At 42.1% G+C, this 26800-nt stretch overlaps 1 protein-coding gene across 1 annotated transcript; it reads right to left on the bottom strand.

Moving 5' to 3' along the window:
- Window positions 1-3609: 3609 nt before the first annotated feature.
- Window positions 3610-26433, bottom strand: CD180 (CD180 molecule). The gene is made up of 3 exons (XM_007974306.3): window positions 23574-26433; window positions 11212-11378; window positions 3610-9936 (listed from the first exon to the last, which is right to left on the bottom strand). The coding sequence occupies exons 1-3, from the start codon at window positions 23661-23663 to the stop codon at window positions 8208-8210; spliced, it is 1986 nt and encodes a 661-aa protein (XP_007972497.3). The 5' UTR covers window positions 23664-26433; the 3' UTR covers window positions 3610-8207.
- Between the last annotated feature and the right edge of the window lie 367 nt (window positions 26434-26800).

Here is a 26800-nt window from a genome sequence, read left to right as displayed (position 1 = left end):
TGCATTTCCGTGATAGCCATGTAATTTGCTTGCCCTTCAAAATTTGAGGAGCATTGTTATCACTACTCCCCAAACTGCCTAGAAGATGAGAATTACTTGGAATATTTGTTAAAAATACAAGTTTCTAGACCTCATCGCTGATCTACTCACTCAATCTCTAGGGCAAGGCATGAGAAACTGGGTTTATAATCAGTGGACATGAGGGGTAGGTGATTCTTCTCAGGGAGGCATGGGAAATAGTAATATAAGAGTATATTTACCATCTGTGCTCAAATTTGTCTCCAGCTAAAGTCTACTATGATGATTATTAGTGGTTTTTAAGCCTTTGGGCATAGAAAACTCAAAAACCATTGAAACCATCAGGAAGGCAGCAACCTAAACACTTATTGTCCACCTACTGTGTGTGTGTGTGTGTGTGTGTGTGTGTGTGTATACATATATACATACTCAGTACTAAGCATGTGTGTATACACACACACATATATATATGCTTAGTACTGAGCAAGATGCTTTTCATCTGCCGACTTAAACATCAACACAATTCTCAAACCCGGTGGTGCCATTCCCGTTTTATAGATGAGAAATCAGGCCCAGCCAGGATACGCCGTTTGCTTAACATACACCCTGGAAAGAGCTTGGATTAGAATCTGAATTTTTCTGGTTCCGAAGCTCTTAACCTTTCTAAGTATTACCAGATGCCATGTAACTGAATTCAGGTTCAGGCCCCTCTATGAATAATCTAAGCTATCTTATTTCCTCTTTGCATGTAGAAAAATCATATGGTGCTAAATTATGAATTTGATGATTGGTGGGAAACGGTAAGTGAAGGAAGCTAATAATTCTCTGTAATAGGGCTTCTTTATCCGTTCTAATTAATCAGTAGACAATTTCTCATCTAGCATTTTCGGTTCACAATGCAAATGTAACATGAAAAAGTGTAGCTATCGTAACTACAGAAATTTGCTTCCTTCATTGTAGGCCAGGCATTAAGAAAATCTATGGTGGGGCAGTTCTCTAAATTTCATTTCCCTCCTGCCAGGATGCTTTTATTCCTCAAAGCAATCATTTTGTGTTATTCCTTTCTTTCTCTACCCCCTATATGTCTCATATATCTAGAAAATTTGGAAATGACCAAGGCTTTGCCAAACCTTGGTTTGATTACGTTTCGTGATGCTGAAAGCCAATCCCCCGACCCATGTTCAAGTTATCTGGCAGTTGAGACACCTCAGACCCTGAACTGAAGTCATTAGTGCTATTCCTTATAGGAAAACACTCAGCAACATCTCACTGATTTCTGAGACCCAGCATTTCAAAAGACAAGATCACTATCTCTTACAATATCACTGGCTGATGGTGGGGCTGTCAATTCCAATACTTGTATGCAGGCAAGCACTTGAAAAAGGGGATGGGTCCCAAGACTGAAGTTCTCTGTACACTCTGTGAAATGCCAGTTTAGTATGTCCAGACGTGGGAAAAAGATCTGTTGCATATGGTTACAAGTTATCACCCCACACAGCTTGATGAAATGTCTATTGCTCTTGTAAAGCTGAAAGCCTCTAACAAATAGTCATCTGCCATTTCATTAAGCGCTGCCAGGAGATGGCTGTCAGCATCTGGGAAAGGAAGAATGAAAAGTTGTTTGCAAGGCCTGCAGCAAGTATGTTGCAGCTACAAAGTCTGCATATGTCAGGCTGGCATCACCATATCCTCCAGCCTTAACCTGTCTAAATAAAAGTCATTTGCCTAAAAGTTCTGTCTCTTTGGAATATGTATGCTGTGTTAAGCAGTGCTGTACTGAAATAATTTTCCTGAGTTGGAGACATATCTACTTCTGTTGGGGCTGGAGGCAGTTCTGTGGACATTCCCTGTAATGCATGTCCTACTGCCCCATTCAAATGGGGATCCTTAGAACAGCTATGGCTCCCTCTGTTCCCTCAGGAAGAGGTAAGAGCAACACACAAAGCTTGGGCTTTACCATTTGCATTTGAAAACACAAAGGCTTAGAAAAACATTGCCTCCTTTTCAGTATCTGTACATTCTCACAACCAATGGATGATCTCTTTGTTTTTTATCTTTTTAAAAGCAAAAGTCTTCCTTAAAAAAATAATTCCTTTTTCTCCTTATTGCCCAGACCTGGTCATTGAAGGCATGTTGGAAATATAAAGGAGAAGAAAGCATTTGAATCCCTGAAATCCTACCAGTCACTCTGTTTCTTTAACTTATAGGTATTTTTTTGTTTTGCTGAATAATGAAATAACAGTGGGCATGCTCTTTAGCCCACTCTTCTACTCTTCCACTTGTGTCACCAAAACACCAGGGATTTGGTCTAGGTCCTACTGCTCACTGCACAAAAAGCCAACCACTGAGATGACAGGTATCACCAAGGAAGAAGCCATTAATTGGGTGATGCAGCAGAGGAGAGGAAAGCTCAGTCTCAAATCTATCTCCCTGACCAACTAAAACCAACGGTTTATATAGCACGCAAAAAAAAAAAAAAATGTAACAATGTGTAAGAAAACAGGAACTTGGGAGGGGCAAGGAAGCAGTCATAGTGAATGAGGGGTGCAGCATCTGGTGTGGCAATCTAGTTTCAGTTCTTCCATACTTTTTGTGGGAGTCCTGAAGGTCATTTCCTGAGAAAGGAACTCAGATAAAACAGAAGTTTCAAGCTTTAACAGCAGAAGGGTCCATATCTATGTTTATCCAAAAGCAGCTGTCTGTGAAACTCTTGGGCCAGTTTCACTTGAATATTAAAACAAATATATTTCAATGTTTATAAGCAAAGTTCTGCAATGTATATAATGACTGCATGGTGTTTCATTATACGTTTGAGCCACACCACTTTCTTTCCTGTGGTATGGCTTTCTTTCAATAAATGTTTTTCCTTTCTTTCAATAAATGTGTTAGAGAGCCTCAGGTACAGACCATGGAGGCCATCTTACTCTTCTGTTCCTGGCACATCAACCTTGGCCTATTCTAAGGTTCATTTAATTATTCCAACAGTCCCTTCCATTCTCCACCACCACCCCATAAGCAATTATGTTAATGGTTTATCTTTTTGTTTTTGTTCCTGAAAAATGTATGTATCATTGTTTTTATGCATGCTTTTTTTAAGTTATGTGGATGACCATGTTAATATATTATTTTGTTGGCCAGGTACAGTGGCTCATGCTGTAATCCCAACACTTTGGGAGGCTGAGGCAGGTATTACAAGGTCAAGAGATCAAGAACATCCTAGCCAACATGGTGAAACCCCGTCTCTACTAAAAATACAAAAATTAACTGGGCATGGTGGTGTATGCCTATAGTCCCAGCTACTTGGGAGGCTGAGGCAGGAGAATCGCTTGAACCTGGGAGGCAGAGGTTGCAGTGAGCCAAGATGGTGTCACTGAACTCCAGCCTGATGACAGAGTGAGCCTCTGTCTAAAAAAAAAAAAAAAAAAAAAAAGTGTGTATATATATATATATATAAAATTTTGTTTTTTCCCATTAAGTTCTATATGCTTATTACTCAACTACATTGCTATGGCTACATCTAATACACTGCTTCTAACTACTGTCTAGTGCTCCCTGTCTTGAGCATCTTCCCCATTTTACTCACCTACCTCTTAGTGCAGAACACTCAAATTGCTGTGAACTTTCCCCTCCACAAATAATGTTGCAATGAATATCTTTGTGGACATATGATGCTTTCTTGGGAAAAAACCCCAGAGCAGTTGGTGGGTAATACATTTAATTTGATTAATTGTTGCCAGATGGTCCTAGAATGGCTGTACCAGTCTACATCCCCATAATCAGGGCATGTAGTTCCTAAAACCCCACAGCCCCAACTAGACTATCATCTGGCTTTCTCTTTTTGCCAGTCCAATAGATATAAACATTTATCTCATTTTAACTTGTATTTCTCTGGCTGCTAATAGAATCAACATGTTTTTAATGTTAAGATGTTCCAACTAAGAGCATGGAGTATCTCCTCATTTATTCAGATCATCTAATATCCGTAATCATTTATCTATTGTTGCACATTTAGGTTCCCTCCAAGGAAGAGAGAAAGAGAAAAAGGGAGACCCAATTTATTTAGAAAGCCCATTAATCACCATGGAGGGCAGAGGAGGAGATGGAATGGATGCTCTGGTGGCCACTTGTCCTCTGCTTACCTTTGCAGGATCCAGCCAAGTGCTCAGAGAACATTAACAAAAGATGGGGAGGATTGGAGGATGGTGTTCAATGAACTTCACTGCTTAATCGTTCATGAGCAATAACAGCTTTTAAATAGAATATGTAGATTAATTCTTACCTTTATCAAGTTCCAAAGTATTCAACAAATGATTTCAAATTGTCAGTAGCTAGGATAAAGTAGAGTGGGTGGGAGTCGGTGGGAGAGCAGGGTGGCTTTAGGAGCAGGGTCTTGGAGTATGGCAGTGACGGCCCGAAGGGACTAACAAGCTGCCAGACCAGGATGTTTCACCCTTGGATTTGAGGGTTCCTTAGCGCTTTTTCCCCATTTTGTTAAGAAATGTCCTCTTATGGGATAAGGAGCAATTCTCCAGCTCATTTGACTTATGGGGCCTAACATATACTTGTGCTATTGGTTGATAACATTAAGATAAGGGAAGGATTTTACATGGCCAAGAGTCCAAGACCAATCCCAGTCTAACAGAATCCCAATATCTAGGGATGAAGCACAGGAATCTGTTTTGTAAAGAAGTCCCCCGATTATTCTGGTGTTAAACTAGAAAAGCCCACTGGGCTCATCCATTCCTCCACAGCCTTCAAGCTAACTCCCACCATGTTACACCTTCATACTCAGCATGTCACGTAATCAGCTCCAGCCCAACACTTGGGACCCCCCAGTCATGACTTGCTAAGAAACAACCACATCCCCTCTTGCTATAATTCAAGCTTCTATTCAGCATTCAGGGCCAATGTCAGCTACCCGTCTTGCACACTATACTAATATAGGAAAACATACAAGAGCCATTTGTTTCATACTTTTATAAACATCAAAATTGCAAACAACCCTGATTGGAGAGTTGGACAAATAAGAATGGCATGACAGTTTTCTGTCTTGGAATTTTACAGATAATGCCTGTGTTCAAGGACTGTGCTGTACTAAGCAGTGGCTGCTGGCACAGGGAAAGGTGTAATTCTCTCCTGGATTGTAGGAGTTGCAGCTCACACAGAGAGACCTTTATGATGTAGGCCAGTCAGCTTTTATGGACTTCGATGCTATTTGCTTCAGTACCCTTTGAAATGCAGGGTCAGCTCACTGAGCTACATCATGCAATAATAACACATTTTTATAGGAGTAGCTTGTCAGAGCAGCAACAACATGCAATACATAAAACCAATAAACACACCGTGTTACAGATTCTATCCTAGTAAACAGGATAAAGCAATAAAATTGACAGCAGCCATCAAAAAGCTCCCTTTCTGACTTTGTGGGGTGAATTTACTGTTGCTTAAAACAGAGCAGCTGTCACAAAGACTTAGATCAGTTATGGAGCAGCAAGCTGCATCGCATGGAAGGGAGCGGGCCTGAGAAGGGAAAGCAGGATGGGCAATTATGCTTTGCTAAGGCTTGGGCCCCTTTCACTGTTAGTGTGATGCAATTCACATCAGAGATTTTCTACAGAATTATTTCGTTTTTCCAAGTTACATATTAAATATTATGGAGGGCAGTATGTCTACGGGTTGGTAAATCAGCAATTAGTATTTCCCATCTGCAGCTTAAGTCCCTCAGGCAAGAAAGGGCTTACCTGTGACAGAATATGCAGGGACTCAATGGGTTGGTGCTATCTAAGACTGAATTCTTACAGTATGGACCTTCCACATTTTACATGGAATCATTTGACTGGGAACCCAGAGTCAACCTTAGTCCAACAGCATCTCAGAATCTGGGGGTGAGGCCTGGGAATCCATTTTGTAAAAACTTCCCTATGAGATGCCAGTAAAAAACATGTGGGAGGCCCAGGAAACTGTGGAGAGGTCCGGAGCTAAGAGTCAGCGGCATGGGCATCGTGGCAGAACTAGGAGCTAATAAAGTCTCAGGGATCAGCACATATTAAAAACATATTGAGTCTTGGTTGGGCACAATGGCTCACACCTGTAATCCCAGCGCTTTGGGAGGCCAAGGCGGGCAGATCACTTGAGGTCAGGAGTTCAAGACTACCCTGACCAACATGGTGAAACCCCATCTCTACTAAAAATACAAAAATTAGCCAGGTGTGGTGGTGGGTGCCTGTAATCCCAGTTACTCAGGAGGCTGAGGCAGGAGAATCGCTGGAACCTGGGAGGCAGAGGTTAGAGTGAGCCGAGATCTCACCATAGCACTCCAGCCTGGGTGACAGAGCAAGACTCGGTTTCATATATCTATATATCTATATAGATATATATATATATATATATAGAGAGAGAGAGAGAGAGAGTGTGTCATTACTATGTCCCCAGCATGTTCTAGGGTATCCTTGGGCAAAGACCCTCTCATAGAGCTTGTATTTGGGAGAAACAAGACAGGACAGACTAATTAAAACAAATGAAGAAGATAATTCCAAACACGGATAAGCATTATAAAGATAATAAAACCAGGTGAGGCATAGAGGTTACTTTGGATTAGCTAGGTCAGAGAAGAACTCCCTGAGAGGAGAAAATATTAGCACTAAAATCTCAAGGAGATGAAGGAACAAGCCATTTGGAGGCCAATGGCAGCATCTTCCAGGCAAAGGAAAGAGCAAGTGTGAAGGCCTGAAATCCCTGAGCAGGGAAGAGTTTCACCCACTGCTGTTCCCTGCCTGTCCTGCTTTTCCTGGGGGTGAAAAGACAAAAAGGATGACCCCCAAGTTTCCACTCTATTATGATGTCCCACTAGTATGCCCTCAACTTAAGGGCTAATGTATTCTGATTGGTTTGATACATTTTTACTTTGTTAGCCTATCAGAATTTTATAACTACAAGTTACCATCTCTATCTCTACCCTAAAACTGGTTATGGAACAGAATCCAGGCCTTGTTAACGCACCACTTGAGTCCAGGAGCTCCCGCCCAGCTTGTCTGGCAATCAACTTCAGAAGATAGAAGCCTGTGTGACTATGGCCCTTTAGGTCTAAGTCATGACATTGCTCTTTGTCTATCTGCATCCAGTGGTCCAGGCCGCTGTCCATTGCTGGTGTGACCTTTACTGACATCCCCAGCCTCAACAGAAACCACTTCTCACTAATCCAACTTTACTGTGTTCCCAACAGCTAGCATGCAGGGATGTCTTCTTCCTCATTTTCATGTAAATATGCTATTTCAAATGCTCTCCAAAACAAATAGGCTTTTAAGGGCTAGTCTGAGAACCAAACCACTATTTATTTCACAGATCTTCTGGGAAAGAGGCTTCTAAGAACCAGATGAGAAGAGCGTTTTGGATCACAGCCCACCTGCAAGTTAGGATCTGTAACGTAAGAGCCAGAGCACCAGATAGGCAGAGAGAGCCTGCCTGGTTTCTGAACTGAGTGAGACAAACATGGAAGAAATTCTAAAGCTTGGGGATGGGTTCTTTTCTTTATAGCCATTCACACCCTAGGAGCATTACAGAGCCCTTACAGACCTAAGGATTAAGAAGATTAATGGAGTCTATTTGATACCAAGTTTCATTTCTCAGGCTTTTCTGTTAAATTCATTATGCTTTTCTTTTTTCATTTAAAATAAGCATTGAGACTTTGCCCCCAACTAAGTTTCCCAAATGGCTACATGACTGAGAACCCAGACCCAAGCACAATGCTGTGGCTGAGGTGGGTAGCGGGCTGGCTTCAGTTCTGCCAAATTGTGGGGGCTGGTGATCCCCTTTCGGGGTGGGATGTGGGGTGCTGGGAGGGATGTCGGTGAGTAGAAGGGGAACGGCCTCCCTGTGGGTGACTCTGGAGCTGGCAGTCCTTGCCCAGCCCCTCCCGCTGCTTCCTCCCACTCTTCCACATGCGGAAAGGGTTCTGTGCCTCTCACAGCAGCATCTGGCCCTCTGGCCTGAGTCGGTTCGGTGTACTTGCCTAGAAGGTTATTTAGCTCTGGAACTCACAGGAGTAAGAAGCTCGGAAAAGCACAGTGAGTCCCTGCCCAGCTCCAGGACCAATCTGAAAATTCTGGTCTGGTCACCAGTAGATGACAGTTCCTTCACTTACAGCAATTTAGCTAAGCACATTTATTTGCTTTCTCTGGAAACCTTCAGCACTAAATGTGTTGGTATTTCCACCTGAGAAGGGTTTTAACTGCAAAAAAGAGCAGAATGGTGAACAATAATAAAAATACTGTGAGAAAGAAAATGCCTATGGCTGTAATCCCACAGGACAGCTTGACATCAGATAGCTTAACTCCCCTTAGAGACGGCGGGTTTGCACACGTGGTCTCCTCCAAGCCTTCAAGTTTGTGCAGGTTTTCTTTGTACCATGTTAAGAAATGAATATTCGAGCAAGTGCAGTCCAGGGGATTGTGACTGAAATTAATGGTGCTCTGCTGGGACAAGATGGGGAGGAGATGGGGTGGGATGATGTTAATGCTGTTGGCGGCCAGATTGAGGTAAATTCCCTTAAAATGACTAACAGAAGCAATGCTGTCACATGTCAGGCTGTTGTGGCTTAAGTCTACATGGCTCATTTTCCCCAAGCCGTGGAATGCTTGCTGGTCTATAGAGAGGAGACCACAGGAGGATAAAATCAGAATCTCCAAGCTGCCCACGGTCTGAAGTAGGTTGGTCTTCATGATAGTCCCATCTTGAAAGTGATTGCCTTTTAAGTTGAGATGCCGGAGATCTGGTAGGCCTGCTAGAAGATGCTGATTGCTGGTATCAAGGAAGCAGTAAGTGAGATTCAGAACCTGCAGGAAATGGAGGTTTTGGAAGGGACTTTGTGGAGCATTAATGTGTAAGCGGGTAAACGCCAAATCCAGGAGTTCTAGCCGAGGACATTCTTTGAATGCCTGACTCTGGAGACCAAGAAGCTCATTGTGGCTCAGGTTTAAGGTTTGCAAGTGGGACAGGTTTCTGAGTTGCAGATTGCAGCAGTCAGAAGCCTCTATGTCATTATGGCTTAAATCAAGTGTCTGAAGGTTTCCTAGTTTCTCCAAACAGCCAACACCGAGGTGAAGTTTCTTCACGTTGCCTCTGACGTAGAGGTGTGTAAGGGAGGGGAAATTGGCAGCACTGATCTGACACAATTGGTCAAAATGATTTACACTGAGAACTAATTTCTTGAGCAAGTTCAGACCCTTAATCCCAGAGGGTAACCCTTCCAAGTGAGTTGCTGTCAGATCCAATTCCTGGATTTGGGTGAAGCACTGAAATGTGGTGGATGAGAAGTCAGAGAAGTGGTGTTTCTGCAGGTTGAGGCTCTCAACAGACATTTCACAGAGTCCCTTGAGCATGGCTGAACTAATGTCTTCGTCATCAATGTCCTCAAATGTTCCCAGCCAGAGAGACTGAGTAGTAGAGTTCTGCAGACCATTGAATATAACAGACAAATTTAGAGTCCCTCCAAAGTTCAAACTTTGGAAGACTATTGAACCAAAAGCCCCGAGCTCAATACCTTTAACATTATTGCCATTGAAGTTCAGGCTTAAATTGGTGGCCTGCTCCAGAGACCTCATGTCTTCTCTAGAGAGGTAGTGTATAGCATTATTCTGAAAATCCAGTACTTTCAGATTCCGTGCTGGGAAGTCTTTGGGGAACTTAATGGAGGAAATATGGTTGCTTCCAAGATACAAGCTTTCCAAGTTTTCCAGATTGTGCACTGGAATAAACTCGAGATTGGATATTCCCGTTTGGATTAAGAAAAGATGCTTCAGTGACTTGGGCCCATTAAGCGATGTTTCTGCCATGAATATCAAGGGATTTCCAGTTAACACAAGTGTGTTCAATTGATGATGGCTTTGAAAAGTGTCTTCATGTATCCAATTAATCTGGCACCTTGAAAAGATAATTGCATTTAACAGTAATTCATTTGCAAAAAGGAAAAATAAAAACCTATACAGTGACACACATTAACAAAGTCATCTTTTGTATCATTCAAAATCAAACATAAGAACTTTCTTCAGTATCAACAGATGGCCTATTGAAGAAATTAATGAGTAGCCTCACTTCTGAACACTCCAATCTAGATTTTTTTCCGGGTATCTCACCCCTTAGATTGAACCCTCAGAGGTTTGTGCCTATATTCTAATGAACCACGTGTCATTTGATTGTGGGCAAAAATCAAACTATTATTTACTGTTTTAAGTAATACAAAATACGTCATATAGAATGCATAATAGATAATATATACTATAAAATACGTATATATATATATATATATACACAAAAATCTGTGTCATCCCGGGCAAGTTACAACTTTTCTCAACCTCTGTATTTTCATCTGAGAAAACCATCCTGGTATTGCACCTAAAAATACTGGATTACACACACACACACACACACACACAGAGATGGTCTCCTCCTCTAACCATAAGTTGGATGATAATATGCACCATGGAACCTCACAGTGCTGGTTTTAAAGATGAAGCGGTACTATGGATGTGGACATTCTGTCCACAGAAGCTGAAGTTGAAGGACAAAACAGAAGAAGCAAAACTGCCACAAGGGGTGCAGACTGAAGGTACACACAGAGCCTGTCCCCTCTCTCTTACACACACACACACACACACACACACACACACACACTGTACAGTCCTTTCATTTTCTTCCCTTATTTTCTTGTAATACTTCTGTCCACTGGTTCTCAAACACTGGCTCAGCATGTGGAATCCCAATTCCACCACTATAACAAAATAATGGAACTCATTTTCCAATTTGTTGGGGCAGGGGGGAAGTAGATGATGTGCTTTTCTCCTAGAAATTTTTCTTAAATGTCATTACCCAAAAATAAACTATGCCAAAGTTCAGCATAGTTTGGCATCTGATTTAATACAAGATTATTTTCATTGTTGCTATCAGTATTCTTTAGAACTGCTCAAACAGTACTGTTGTTGCAACTAGTTTGAGAGCAATCCACTTTCCTCTCCATTGGTTGATGTTTATTTAAATTATATTTCACCCACACAGAAGTATTTCATAGGGAGGTGTAAACATGTAGTATAAGCAGATTGTCCCTGGGCCCCCAAAAAAGGTCCTGCAAATAAATTGAGCACATACTGTACTTTAACTTAAGTAAAATATCAAGAGCACACATATAACTCAGATACATACCTAGTTAAATCCAAAAAGGTAAGATTCACGAGTCTGTTGAAGGTTCCATTGTGAATTGTAGGCAAAAAATTAAAGCTGAATTCCAAAAATTCTGTTGTGTTTGGTAGAGTGTCAGGGATTTCACTGAGACCTAAATTTTCACAGTTATATGTTTTGTTGACTTCTTTCTGATTGGAGAAACAAGGTAAATTAATATTAGACTTAATTTGATTGGCTAGCAAAATTATATATGTTTTACCTTCCGAGCAGCAATTGTACTTCCAGTAATCTTTACCAAATATACACTTGCCAAAAACAAGATGATGAATGCATATTATTAACTGTAGTAATTTTTTTGTAATAGCAAGATTGACAATAACCAGACTGTTCATCAATATAGGACTACTTGAACAAAACATGGTACATTCACAAAATGGAATCCTTTAAAACTGAAAAAAAAAAACCTCCATATATTGATATGGAGTCATACCCAGGATATATTTCAAGGTGAAAAAAGCAAACTGCAGAACAATATATATAGTGTATATAGTATACAGCATGTAGTGTAATGTACAGAGTATGCCTTTTGTGTAAGAAAGGTATGTGTGAATTTTCTTATATTTGTTAAAACAAACCATGCAAAAAAACCCAACGACTGATTGCCTTTAAGAAGAGGGAAGAGACCAGACAGAAGAGCAGGGATAGATGTGAGACTTCTCTGAATTCACTTTGTTGTACAGTTTTGATTTTGGTTGAATGGAAATGTTTAATTTCAGTTTGAAACAAACAAATCAACCTTAGATAAGTATCACCAAAACGAGACAATCAAACATTACATACTTTCGCATGTGAGACAATGTGAGGTACACAGCATTGTCTATGAAGTATTCTTGCCAAGAAAAAAATTAAACTTGAAACTCATTAAGATTTTAGGTTTAACTTCACATCTCAAAGTGATATGTTGGGTTTAAGTGGGACATTCTATAGAACAACTGACTTTGTTTTCTCTTTCTGTGTCTCTGTGTGTGTGTGTGTGTGTGTGTGTGTGTGAGAGAGAGAGAGAGAGAGAGAGAGAGAGAGAGAGAATGAGAGAGGAGATAGTGCTTGTTAAAAGACACGGAGATATAAAATTTACTTAAGAGACATAACCATCAAATAATAGAGTAGCCCTCATTTAGAACCTGATCCAAATAAAGCAGTTCAAAAAGGCATTTTATAGACTGTTAGGGAACTTTGAATGAGGACAGAATTCGATGATATTAAGGAATTCTGGATTTTGTTAATGACAGTAGACTTGTGGTTATGTAAAATAAATGTTCTTAGTCTTTTGAGATGCATATTTAAATATTTAGGAGTAAAACGGCATGATGTTGGAATTGACTTTACAATACTCTGGCAAAAAAGGATGAGAGGAATGTAGAGATGAAGTGAGTAGGCCAAATGCTTATGATTGTTGCATTTTTAGGTTCTTTGTTACTATTTTTGTATAAGCTTAACATGTTTTCTTAACTCAATGCTTAAAAAAACTAGCAGGGAGGCATAGACCTGAGGCCTTGCAATCTTGAAGTATGAATTAATTTTAGATCTCTGGATTTGTAGGCTGCTGATACCAGACGGTAGGCTTTTGGGCACGACCCTATACATAAGTTCCTACACATGAGGTTGTTCCTCATCCCGTCCCCCAGGGTAGTCATGGATTCTGAAGCCTGCCAATCATGTCCTAACACAAGTTATGTGTTGAACTAAGTAGGTAAAAAATGGGAAGTGGTTGTTTAGAAGCCTGTAGAACTGTGGGGTCATTATTTATCTGGCTAATGCTTTAAGACAAAGGGTAGTAGGGCAAATAGAAAGGTCTGACAGGGCAGGTATGAAAGTCTGATGGAGTATATTTTGCCTGTGGAGTCTCCTTGGAAAGGTATAAATGATCTCTAGGGAAAGTTCCTGCTCTGCTTTGAATATGTCCTTCAAAGTTCATGTGTCGAAAACTCAATTGCCATTGTAATACTAACAGGTGAGGCCTTTGGGAGGTGATTGGATCATGAAGTTTCCACACTCCTGAATGAATTAATGCTATTATTGCCGAGTGGGTTAATTATCACGGGACTGGACTCCTGATAAAGGGAGTAAGTTATTGGGAGGCCAAGGCGGGCAGATCACAAGGTCAGGAGTTCGAGACCATCCTGGCCAACATGGTGAAACCCGTCTCTACCAAAAACACAAAAATTAGCTGGGCATGGTGGCGCATGCCTGTAATCCCAGTTTCTCAGGAGGCTGAGGCAGGAAAATCACTTGAACCAGGGAGTTGAAAGTTGCAGTGAGCCAAGATCGCACCACTGCACTCCAGCCTGGCCGCAAAGTGAGAGCCTCCATTTGCTCTGTCCACATGCCTGCTTTCACCTTCCTCCATGGAATCATGCAGCAAGAAGGCCCTCACCAGATACCAGAGCCAGGCTCTTGGGCTTCCCAGCTCCCAGCTATGAGAAATAAATTACTTTTCTATACAAATTACCCAGGCTGTGGCATTCTGTGATAGCAGCAGGAAACCGACTAAGACAGTGACCTTGGGGGCACAAGAACAAGGACATCCCAGGACCTTGGGCCAGCTCTCAGATCATCTCAGGCTCCAGGTGAGTTAATCCAACCTTCCAGCCCCTGCCTTTCCCTGACACATAATGGCTCACTAGAAGCCCCACTGAGACTTCCTTGGCCTGGAAAAGATCTACTCTGGTACGGACTCCAGATCAGTGGCTTTTCTCATGCTGAGTTACAAACAGATCTGCTTAGCGGGAAACAGAACTGCACACATCCTACTTTGCTCTGAAGCAGGAGGCTCTTGAGATGTCACCATTATAACCTCATTTTCTTTCATTCCAATTTCTGTTTAGTGATGCACTTTTTTGTAGCCACAGAACATGCTCATCACAGAAAGTCACCAGTTGTCTTCGATATTGTGACAACATTATGACTGTCACTGATGAAAATGCTTTATTTATATGTCCTTGTAATTTATTCTTCGTTTTATAGACCGAAAGTCCTCCAGGCACTGCCACAAATCCACATAATGTCCTTGAAATGCACACTTTGCATTTAAAACTTAGATTTAGCTGACTGGTGGGGGAAAAAACCACGTGTTGCCAGACCTATCCTCGGTGCCCATGAATATGGACGACCCAGAGAGAATATGCATGTGCAGCTGCTGCCCCAATAGTTGCAAAGGTGCTGATCAGCTTAGAGGAGACATTTTTCTTTTCTGGTCTCCTTTGGCATAACTGATGTCACATACGGTTGGACAAAAGGGAGTTCCTCAGTTTGTCTCACTCTATTCTGGCCCTACAGCAAAAGGCTCAATGCTGTCATTTCCCTCCTTCTCCTGAATATGTAAGTGCCCATGATACCTAAATTATTCTGTGCCTCAGCCTTTTGTGTGCTTTACTAAGCACTTTACTGCACTAATGTGATGCAGAAGATTGAGAATCCAGGAGGAGTTCTACTAAACCAGTGGCCTGAGTGAGCTCCTTGAAAATAGAAAGCAGGTAAATGAAGCAGCTTAGTTTCAATCCAGTGAAAAACTGATAATGAGTGGATGACGCTACCAAGAGGATCAAGAAGGCCACCATGAGCCTGTGCCATAATATTGAACCATCTCTGGTTAGGTGGAAATGGCAATAGATCCTGTGCCTTTGATTTTTAGGAGAAAGAGGCAAGTGACAAGAAATACAACTGATAAGAGAATTTAGAAACCAAACACATTTTAGAGAATGTCTAGGGCTCAGCATACATGTAGCCCTTCCCTTATAGCTTTTATAATCACAATTGTATCATCAAAATGGCCACGATGATAGAGGCACCAAAGCACCACATGCTCTAGAATTATCTAGGAAGCATTAGATTGTTTTCAGACTATTGTAAGACAGAAAGTACACACACATGCATGCACACACACACACTATTATTCACATTCTTTTTGATTGAGAGTACACTACTGCCATCATGACCCTTAAACCCTAAACACCAAGGTTTATATATCCTAAAATCAAGGATATTATATGACTACAGTGCCATTATGAAATTCAGGATATTTAACATTCATGCAATGTTATTATCCAACGTATTGTCTATATCCAAATTTTGACAATTGTCCCATTATTATTCTTTATAGTAATTTTTGTTTTTCCAATCCAGGATCACACATTGCATTTAGTTGTTGTATCTCCTTAGACTCCTTTAATCTGAGACAGTTCCTCAGCCTTTGTCTTTCATGACATGAATGCCTTTTGAAGAATGCAGGCTCATATTTTACAGAATGTCCCACTTATAGGTTTGTATGTTCCTCATGATTTGACCCTGGTTGTACATTTTTGGTAGAAATATTGCATTAGTAAGGGTGTGTCATTCTCCCTATCAATATTCAAATGAAACTTTTTGAGCATAAGTTCTGATAGCCAGGGTCCCAGAACAGTAGAATGGTAATGCAACAGAGAGTCAAAGGACAAGATGCAGAGAAGGAACACTGGGCCCCAGCAGACAGCATGGCCACCGCCAGGACCATGTGCTTCTGTTACTTTTTCTGGGCAGACACCCACTACCATTGCAGTTGCTCTGCTCTCCACATGACCATTTCCTGTAAATCCAGCCTTTTCTTCCTAGAGAAGTCTAGAAATGTGGTCAATTTCCAAAGTCCCTTTCTCACCTCTCTGCTTCTGCTGGCTCCACTGCAGAGGGGACTTCTTGATGTGAATTCACACAGTGAGCAGAGCTGTGGCAAGGCCACGTGGTATTCATGACAATTGCCTCATGTCCATCACTATTCTAAGTCAAGGGGCATTCGCTTGGGACCCACTGTGCACTGGGACCTGTGTCATCTGCTTTGTCTCCAGCTCTGTCTCAGAGCTGTGCTCCCAGAGCTATATCTGTATTTGCAATCCCTTTTCCCGCTAGGTATTCATTTGCATTTTTTCAATCAGGCTCTTATTTTCCTCCCTTCTGCTGTATATCTAACTCCCTCTCATCCCGCTGTATTTTCTTTCCTTGCAAGTGCTGAAACATTTTCTAGTTTGGAACTCTTTGAATTTCACTCAAGTGTTTATTCTCACCTTTACAAATTTCTCATCTGCACTTGACACACACAGCAGCCAGCCCCCCATGCATGAGAAGTCTGGGACATTGACCTCTAACCCTTCCTCATTAATCATGCCTCCATCCAAGACAGAGCAATTGACTGAGTCAAATCCCAGAGCAACAATTACCTTCTAAAAACAAAACAAACACTCCCTAGAGAGCACATCCCTATAACTTCGTTGTCAATCTCATTCCTCCAGGCAAAGGGCATTCCAGTTGCATGCACTTTATTTCCTGTTTGTAAAGTCAGACTGCTTGGGTTCAAATCCTAGCTCTTAACCACCAAGCTGTGTTATCTGAGCCTCCCTTTTCCTCAACTGTAGATTGAGGTTAGGAACTTCACCTTGCAAGTTTACTGTGAGGATTAATGCGATAATGTGTGCCAGCACTAAATGAGAAGAGTTAGTGTTTAACTGGATCATCACAACCTCGCATCACTATCGAAAGCTATTGGGAACCCCTTGTGTCTATGAACTTGGAGTTCCTTTCAAAAAGGAGCTCTGCAAAACAGTCCCCATCCCACACCCAGGGACTGAAGGGCTCACGTCTATCGCAGTTTTGAGGGAAAAGGATGGCCAAGCTGAGCTCACTTGAAAAGGGGAGGCATGCCCGCATTCTCAAGTAAATATTTCAAGAGTGCATCTAAAATGATACCACAATCCAAATCACAGAACACTGAATTCCAGCTGCTCTTTGCATAGTTATCAGCTTCCAAAGACTTGATATGGGTCCTAATATTTTTGTTTAAGTCACACATATACAGGGACACAAACATTCACAGAGAGAGACAGAGAGAGAAAACATGTAGCATTTGACAATGGAATAATCTATGTAGACTATAGGTGTTCATTGTAATAGTCTTAGAACTTGTAGGTAGGTTTGGATATTTTTCCAAACAAAAAGTTTTCTTTAAAAATTAATCTTGACTCCTACTTGTATGCAAAAAACAAAAACAATTTTGATGGATCTAAATGTGAAACCTAGAAATAGAAAATAAATACAAAACAATAAAGCTTCTAGAAGAAACATGGGATAATATCACAGTCTTGAGGTAGGCAAAGATTTCTTAAACAGGACAGAAATGTACTGAAAATACAGGAAAAAAAATAAGTTGAGGTATATTAAAAATAAGAACTTTGGGGCTGGGTGCGGTGACTCATACCTGTAATCCCAGTTCTTTGGGAGGTCGAGGCAGGCGGATCAGGAGGTCAGGAGATTGAGATCATCCTGGCTAACACAGTGAAACCCGATCTCTACTAAAAATACAAAAAAATTAGCCAGGCATGGTGGACGGTGCCTGTAGTCCCAGCTACTTGGGAGGCTGAGGCAGGAGAATGGCATGACCCTGGGAGGCGGAGCTTGCAGTGAGCTGAGATCGCGCCATTGCACTCCAGCCTGGGCGACAGAGTGAGACTCCATCTCAAAAAAAAAAAAAAAAAAAAAAGCTTTGGTTCAGCAAATGATACCATTAGGAGAGTGGAAAGGCAAGCCACAGAGTGGGAGAAGGTATTTGCAATCTGATGGAGGACTTATATCTACATTACATAAAGAACTCCTACAAATGAATAAAAAAAGGCAACCCATGTGAAAATGGGCAAAATACTTCAACAGGCATTTCACACACATAAAAAAGAATATGCAAATGACTGATTAATTGAACAATTTAATTGTTCACCAGGAAAATAAAAATTAACTCCTAGTGAAGTACCAATACCCACCATCAGCATTGCTAACATTTTAAAAACAAACAATACAAAATGTTAGTGAGGCTGTGGAGCAGTTAGAACTTATGCACATTGCCACAGAGTACAAACTGATAGTAACACTTTGCAAAACTGGCAATATCTATTAAAGTTTGAACATAATGTTTACCCATGATCAAATATATCCACTCCTAGGTATACACCTAATAAACATTTGTACATCTGTTTACTAAAGACATAGACAAGAATGTCCAAAGCAGCATCATTCATAATAGCCAAAAAATTGGAATCAATGCAAATGTCCATTAACAGCAGAATGGATAAATAAATGGTGGCTCACTAATACAACAGAGTAACATTAAGCAATAAAAATGAACAAATGATTGCTGCACACACCAATAAGTCTCACAAATTTAATGTTGAGCAAATAAAAGGCAGACACAAAAGAGTACACACTGTATGGTCCCATGTACATAAAGTTTAAGACCAGGCAAAACCGGTTTCTAGTGATGTAAACTAGAATAATGGATGGTTTCAGGGGTTAGTGCCAGGGAGCAGGCATGAGATGAGGAGGGCTTCTGAGGTGCTGAGAATGTTCTACATCTTGATCTGTGTGCTAGTTACATGGATGTGCTCACGTGGTGAAAACTCGTTTAACTGCACACCTATGACTTGTGAACTTTTCTATATGTATGTTTTACTTCAACAAAAAGTTTATTAAGCTCACAACAAAGCCAGACAAAAACTATTTTTAGGCTAGGGCTTATAAACAAGTGTGAACTGAAAGAGCCAGCCAATCCTTCAGACTGAACCCTTTGTTAGGCCTTTCTTGCATTGTTATAAAAGAAATACCCAGCATTGGCCGGGCGCGGTGGCTCACGCCTGTAATCCCAGCACTTTGGGAGGCCAAGGCAGGCAGATCACGAGGTCAGGAAATCGAGACCACCCTGGCTGACACGGTGAAACCCCGTCCCTACTAAAACTACAAAAAATTAGCCCGGCTGGTGGTGGGTGCCTGCAGTTCCAGCTGCTCGGGAGGCTGAGGCAGGAGAATGGCATGAACCCGGGAGGCGGAGCTTGCGGTGAGCCGAGATCGGGCCACTGCACTCCAGCCTGGGCGACAGAGTAAGACTCCGTCTAAAAAAATTAAAAAAAAAAAAAATTAAAAAATAAATAAAAATTTAAAAAAGACAGGAAGAAAAAATACCTGGTACTGCGTAATTTATAAAGAAAACAGGTCTAAATTGGCTCACTGTTCTGCAGGCTCTACAGGAAGCACGGTGCTGGTATCTGCTTGGCTTCTGGGGAGGATTTGAGATACTTACAATCATAGCAGAAGGCGGAGGTGGAGCAGGCACGCTGCATGGTGAAAGCAGGAGAAAGAGAATGACAGGGGAGGTGTCACTCTTTTCAATGACCATATCTCAGGAGAACTCATTATCACCAAGAAAGCACCAAGCTGTGACGGAGCTGCCCCCACACGCCTCCCACCGGGCCCTACCTCCACCACTGGGGATTACAGTTCAACATGAGATCTGGGCAGGGACACAGATCCAAACTATATCAGATCCCAAGTGGCGAACTGGGCTTAAATTTTAAATAGAGCCAAGAAGCCACTTGCTGACTAGAGGTCACACATGTACTCTGAATTTCTGAAAATTTCCATCTCTGTTTAATTTTGGAACGTTCAGATCTCATCTGAACCAACCAATCAGGGCTCAGCTTTATCAACCAGTCAGGACCCAGCTGCACCATCAGATCAGAACTAAGCAAGTTTGAATCCTTCGGCTGCATAAATGAATCTGACTGGGAACCTGAGTGGCAAATTTCTCTCTATGGAAGCCAAGTTCCTCATTTGTTCTCTGGAATGCACCATGCAAAAGCTACGTGTCAAAGGCCGTGTCTCTCCAGTTTGCGAACTGTTCAATGGAATAAAGTCTCGTTCCTCAGATTCCTCTTCAGAGAACTTTTGTTCGCAGGCTTAATAGGGTAATGGTGGTCACGTGAACATGCAGAGGCTGTGTGGTTAACAATGCATGACCTGAAGGGGGAAGAAGAAAAGAGGAAACAAAAGCAGCTGGGAAGGGTGAGTAAAGTTGGGGTAATTTACGTTTGAAAAATGGCCAAACCCTTAAGTCAAAGGCAAGCGTTTATTCTTTTAGCCAGCCCTCCTTTTATCCCTTGCCAGCAGCCTGGAAAGTTCCAGACTCTCAGGAATAAGTTCCATGTGTCTTTGCATCCCCCAGCTCCCTCCTTGGTATCCACACAGTAGCAAGAGCTTCCTAAACAGCCTTAGAGTCTTGTTCTTGAGAACTCACACATGATAGATGAAACAAAAGAAAATACAGATCTGATCCTAACTGAATAGTTCACAAAGTCATTTAAAATCAGACTTCTTTCAGAGGGAGGGCTGCAGGAAGGTTGTTGTATTGGAAGGTTTCAGTTTCATCTGGCTTATCCAAAAAGGAAAGACTTTGCTGCCACACAGGGCTAGGCTTGCAGGCCCTAGAACCCTGAGCACCACTCCTGAGACATGAATAGCACTGAAGGCCCCAGAACAGGCAGCCAAAGGACTCGGGGGCCTTCCCCTGATGCAAGGATTTCAGAGTTAAACGTATAGGTATGTAAGAGTGGGGCATTTAAAAGAGCCTGCTTCCCAATGAGTTGAAAATAAATGGTGATATTATCCTATCAGAGGCTGTTGCCTGGAAGTGATAACCTGTGTTCCTGATCACTGAGGGGATGGTGTCCTCATTCCTACCCACTTGTCATGCCTCCCAAAGGTCTGTATGACATTGACCTGAAACCACCTTTGCAAAATTATGACAGCAAGAGAAATATGACATAGGTGACTCCATCTTTCTTCTAACCTCCAATTTCTCCTTGGTCATTCCTGGGTATAGACCAAGCTGAATTTGGGACAAATTTAGTTTATAGTTTAACCTTAAAGCAAGGATGATAATAACCCTTCTTAAAACAAAAGCACATTTTTAAAGCTAAAGAAAGGTTAGGATTTTGAGAGGGGTTTGAATTTGCCTAAGGTGTTGGCATAGTTACTCCTTACTGTGCAGGAGTCATGTGGCCAAAGATCACGAGATTTGTGACTTCCCCAATTACTCCTATAGATAACATCACTATTATAGAATCTAAGACTTTTTTTGAGATATCTTTCAGACTAACCCCACCCAGACTTCTGACCCAACCCATCCTGTGGCGTCACCCAGAGGTGGACTCGGAACTGAGGACCGTTTTCCAAAACCTTATGACTTCTTCCCCAACCAGTCAACATTTGCCATTCCCGTGTGCCCTGCCCACCAAACTATCCTTGAAACTCCTAATCTCCAAAACTTTGGAGTGATTGATTTGAGTAATAGCTCTGTCTCCCACCTGGCATGGCCAGTCTGGCATCAATTAAACTTTCTTTACTTCAGTGCCATAGTCTCAGTGGATTGATTTTGTCTGTGCAGTGGGCAGGAAGAACTCGTCGGCAATTACAGACCTTCCAACCTGAAAGATGAGGGGACAGCCTTCTGGGGCTGATAGAAACGTCTTACTCTTCCCCTTCTGTTATGAGCTGAATTTTCTCTCCCCCACCACCAAATTCATGTTGAAATCCTAACCTCCAGGACCTCAGAATGTGACTGTATTTAGAGACATGGCCTTTAAAGAGGTCATTAAGGGAAGCTGAGGTCATGTAGATGGGCCCTGATCCAATCTGACTGGAGACCTTAAAAGATGAGGAAATTTGGACAAACAAAAAGACACCAGGGACGCTCATGCACACAGGAAAGGCCATGAGAGGACAAAGAGAGGAGATGGCCATCTGCATGCCAGGGAGCAAGGGTGCAGAAGAAGCAAACTCTGCCAACACCTTGATCTTGAAATTCCAGCCTCCAGAACTGTGAGATAATCAGTTTCTCCGGTTTAAGTCACTCAGTCTATGGTATTCGGGTTTTTTTGGTTTGTTTTTGTTTTTTGTTGTATTTGTTTGTTTTGAGACAGAGTCTTGCTCTGTGACTCAGGCTGGAGTGCAGTGGCACAATCATGGCTCACTGCAACCTCTGCCTCCCGGGTTTGAGTGATTCTCCTGCCTCAGCCTCCCAAGTTGTTGGGATTACAGGCATCTGCCACCAGGCCCAGCTAATATTTGTATTTTTAGTACAGATGGGGTTTTGCCATGTTGCCCAGGCTGGTCTTGAACTCCCAGTTTCAAGGCATCCACCAACCTTGGCCTCCCAGAGTGCTGGGATTATAGGCGTGAGCCACCACACCCTGCCCAGTCTGTGGCATTTGTTATGACAGCCCGATCTAACCAACACGCACCTTCCCAGCCTTCGTTTCTCGTGGGCATGATGCCTCCTCTTGGCCTGCTGCTAATTCCATCCTAATGCCAGACTAACAATGCTCTGCTCACCCAGCTCTGAGCCTTACCCCAGCGCTGGCTTTGCTCTGCTCTTCTGATCCTCTGACCTCCTTCTAGTCCTGCCCCAGGGCACCTCCACATCTGGCTACTCCTGGCTCTCTTATTCTTCTTTTTTTTTAGACGGAGTCTCGCTTTGTCACCCAAGCTGGAGTGCTGTGGCGCAATCTCAGCTCACTGCGAGCCACAGGCGCCCGCCACCACGCCCGGCTAATTTTTTGTGTTTTTAGTAGAGACGGCGTTTCACCGTGTTAGCCAGGATGGTCTTGATCTCTTGACCTCGTGATCCACCCCACTCAGACTCCCAAAGTGCTGGGATTACAGGGCTGAGCCACCACGCCCGACCATGGCTCTTACTCTTCTTTTAACCTCAACCCAGACCAGCAGCTCACCAAGCCACCAAGACTCACGGTCCCTCGTGTATGTAGCCCTTGTCTGACAGACTATGTGGTATTGGACACTTGTGGGGTCAGAGAAAGCGGGAGGAAGTTTGAAGAATTTCAGAGGATGGCAAGAGACGGAGGTCCTTCTCCTTTCTCTCTCACCACCCCCTCCAAGAACTTCCCACAGGTTGATAAATATTGCTGTGGTCCAAAACAGAAGGTGCAATTTGGCTCTATTCTCAGATTTTCCTCCTGTGGGTTAGTAAAACAGATGGAGGGCTGTCCAAGTCGAGGAGAAAGCCAGACTCATTCAGAGTGATCTTTTCAATGCTCAAAAACCTGGCACAGGCCTGTCTTTACTAATTCTCACCCTGAGAGCCAGGAGACCAAAAGACTCATTGGGATAGTGGCCATGTGAGCGTGGGGATGTTAAACCAACAACTCCCCAAGGCTGAGGCAGGTTTAGGGTCTGCTTTGTGCACAGAGACCCTATTAATATCTTATGACCCACTTGGGATTATTTGGGTGGAATTGTTTGAAGAGGAGAAAAATTCTCATTGCTTCCTATTAAGATGCCACCAGATGATCCCCTGACTGAGTTCTTTGGCACCTTTCTCACAATAATGAAAAAATTATATATATACCTCATTTCCTTTTTAAAGACCCTGGGTATTGGGATGCCAAGGTTCAGATTGAACTGCATGCTAAATCTCAAAATTTTCAGTTTAATCTGCATGAAGACAAACAGTTTGGACTCACCTCAATGCACATCTGATCCAAGGAGGTGATGACTTTACAGCCGGCAGAAAACAGCACCACCCAAAAGAAGCAGCTGACGTCAAATGCCATCACAGGACTGGTGCAATCCTAGCTTGGTGGGTTTACCCAATGCTAGGAGCTGAGAAATGGAATCAAACTATGAAGGCCCTGGCAATTTGGCAGCCAGAGAGGTACTCAGAAGGGTGATCTTAGAACAAGAAATGCTGTTGACTGGTCAGCATTCTGTGGCTCTGTGCTGAAAAAAAAAGGAAGTCCCTTTTGCATACCACCCATCTTTGCCAAAAATAACTGAGGACCCAGCCCCAGAATGGCCCATTGCATTTCCTGGCACTGAACGTGAATCAGTTGTGCAGTCCTTTTGGGCTGATCACACAGACTTTCGTTGTGATGGTTCCAATTGACTTTATGCCAACTTCAAGTATTCGGCCAACTCCAACAGCTTCTGGTCCTTTTCCCTGAGAGAGGCTGTGGAAGCTCTTCTCACCAAGGAGGCCACTTTCTCAGTTGTCCTAGGTGAGTGAATAGAAGAGGTGTCAGAGAACATGGAAAGGCAGAGCACTCTGTGGGGGCAGGTTGAAGAAATGAGCCCTTCAGTGGCACCTGCTGAGCTGGGAACTGGAGCAGGAGGGAGCAGGCTTGAGAGTATATCTGTTCCTTGAGCCTCAGCTGCTGCCTTGGCCACCTTGTCCATCCCCACCTCTGGTCTTTGTATAGGAGGAATATTACTTCATCTCTTGACCTGGCGGTTCAGACTTGTTAAAGCAGTTGGGGTGAACTCCTCTCTTGTTCCCTCCTAACCTGGTCTGGGGAAGTAGGGGACACTGCCATAGATAGAGCAGCCTGGCTAAAGGAGGGCAGAGTTAGGGATGCCAGCCTTGGCCCTATTCTTAGAAATAGCTTTGAAGCAGGATTGCAATTACCCTTATTATGGAGCAAGATGTGGCAATGATTAAAGAAAGCCAAAGTTCAAACATTCCTCAATAGGCTGCATTTAGCTACCTGTTCTGTCTGTTCTTCAGCCCTCTGGTATGCAGGATATATTTGGTGTTGCTGTTCTTCCACTCCATATCCAAGAGCCCAGTTCTTAGTATCAGAGTTCACAATGACTTGACGACGACGACGACGACGACGACGACGACTACTACTACTATTACTACTACTATTACTACTACTATTACTACCACCACCACCACCTCTACTGTATTACTATGATGAAGCAAATGACTATAGTATCTGCCATTTATTGAGCCCTTACTGTGTGTCATATACTGGGTCAGGTTTAATTTTTTTTTTTTTGCTGCATTTTCCTATCCTTGACTGTTTCCACATGTTCTATAAAAGAGATGTTATTATTTCCCTCATTTTATAGATATAGAAACTGATGCTTAAGAGAAATTAAATGATCTCTCCAAGTCACACAATTAGAGAGTGGTGGATTAGGGCTTCAGATCCAGAAAATCTCACTGCAGAGATTGTGCTACCACTCTTCATGGTTTAAGAACGGACTTTGCCTCCTGAAGGAGCTGAAGAGTAGATGAGGGGAAGAATGTTGTTCATCTGGAGATTTCAGAGAAGATGCTAAAAAGCAGAGGGGATTGGAGGAAATATGTACTTGGCACTCTGCTAGGCCTGCTACGCATATTTGGGCTTTCCCTGGTCACCCTTAAAATGCCATCTTCATCAACAAAATCATCTCTGAAGATGCTATCAGCAAGACACAGTCTTAAGCAAACCGAGACCAATGACAGACCACCTTGCTTCAAATAAGACATCCATCAGTGTGCAATGGGAAAAGCTGAGGACTGGGAAGGGTCTAGTGCTAGACCGCAGATCCTTGCTTACCAACTGAGTGACCTTGGGCAAGTCATTTCACTTCTCTGTTTTCCCATCTGAAAAACAAGAATTATAATTCCTGTTCTGCTTACATCACAGGGTAATTATGAGGATCAAATAGGATCATGTATGTGAAAATGCTTTCCTTACCTTAAAGTCCCACATAAACATGCAGAATGTGAGGCAAAGATTGAGTAACGAATTCTGATGTCATGTAAATATCACTCTCAGGAAATTATCTCCTGCCCCAGAGATGTTGAAAGGCATATTACTTTCCTTCTTAAAGAAAGGTCTGATGGCTCAGTTAAGGCCATCAGATTTTGTCATTTTCTGAGGCTATATCATTTGCATATGATTTGCATGTGTTTGCATAATGAATTCAAAAGACTCACTGCAAGTATATAAGAGTAAAATAAAATGAATGAATATGAGTGACCTTCTGCCACAGCATTCAAATCACATATTCAGGGCATACTACCCTGAAATATGAAATAGATTAAAATTTAAACTATTGCAAACAGATGAGAAGATAGGTTTTAGAATTTAGAGGCAAGAATGAAACTCTTATTTGGATATATCCAGAATTTGGATATAAAGAATCACATCCTCTTACAGGTCACCCCATCCAAATGATTTTCATGCCTGAATTCTCTCCTATACACCCCTTAAATCACCCCTTTCTGTAGACAAAAACATACTCTCTGAATTATTTTTCAGTCTATTCTGAAATGCTTCAGGTAACAGAAAACTCATTGTCCCTCACCCCCCAATGGTTTTGACCAATTTTGACTGTTTAAAAGGTTTTATCTTATATTGAACTGGTAAAGTCTCCTTTGGCTAACAGAGTAAGTTCAAGGCCTTTTTTACCTTCAAGTATTTGAAAATAGCTACCATGTCCCTGAATCTTTCCCTTTCTAGGTTAAAAATCTCTAGTTCCTCAAACTATGTAATAAATTCATGTATTACAACCCCTAGCAGGCTGTTTATCTAAATGTTTTCCCAATTGCCCAAGAAAAGCACTGACTTGAATTTTAATCCTAGCTTTGCCACTCACTGGTTGTGTGTCACTGGGACAGTCTCTCAGTCTCAATTTACTTATCTGCAAAATGATGGAGTTGAATTAGCTTATCAACAAGGTACTTCTTTATTTAAAACTCCATTACTCTATTTCAAAACTATGATTTCCAATTTAGTTTTGTAACAGAGTTTTTGGCTTGAGCCAATAATATTGAGTTACACTTAATTTTTGTTAATAATCTGCTCTTTCTTTTTTCCAAGTAGTCTCACATCTTCTTGGCAAACAAAAATTACAGAGAGAAGTTTGGCTGGGTGATGGACACCGTGATTTCTGCAATCCCAGTTGACTCACAATG

This window comes from Chlorocebus sabaeus, chromosome 4, assembly GCF_047675955.1.
Source record: "Chlorocebus sabaeus isolate Y175 chromosome 4, mChlSab1.0.hap1, whole genome shotgun sequence".
NCBI lineage: Eukaryota > Metazoa > Chordata > Mammalia > Primates > Cercopithecidae > Chlorocebus > Chlorocebus sabaeus.
The sequence above is the reverse complement of the archived record's forward strand: the minus strand, read 5'-3'. Positions and strand labels throughout refer to the sequence as shown.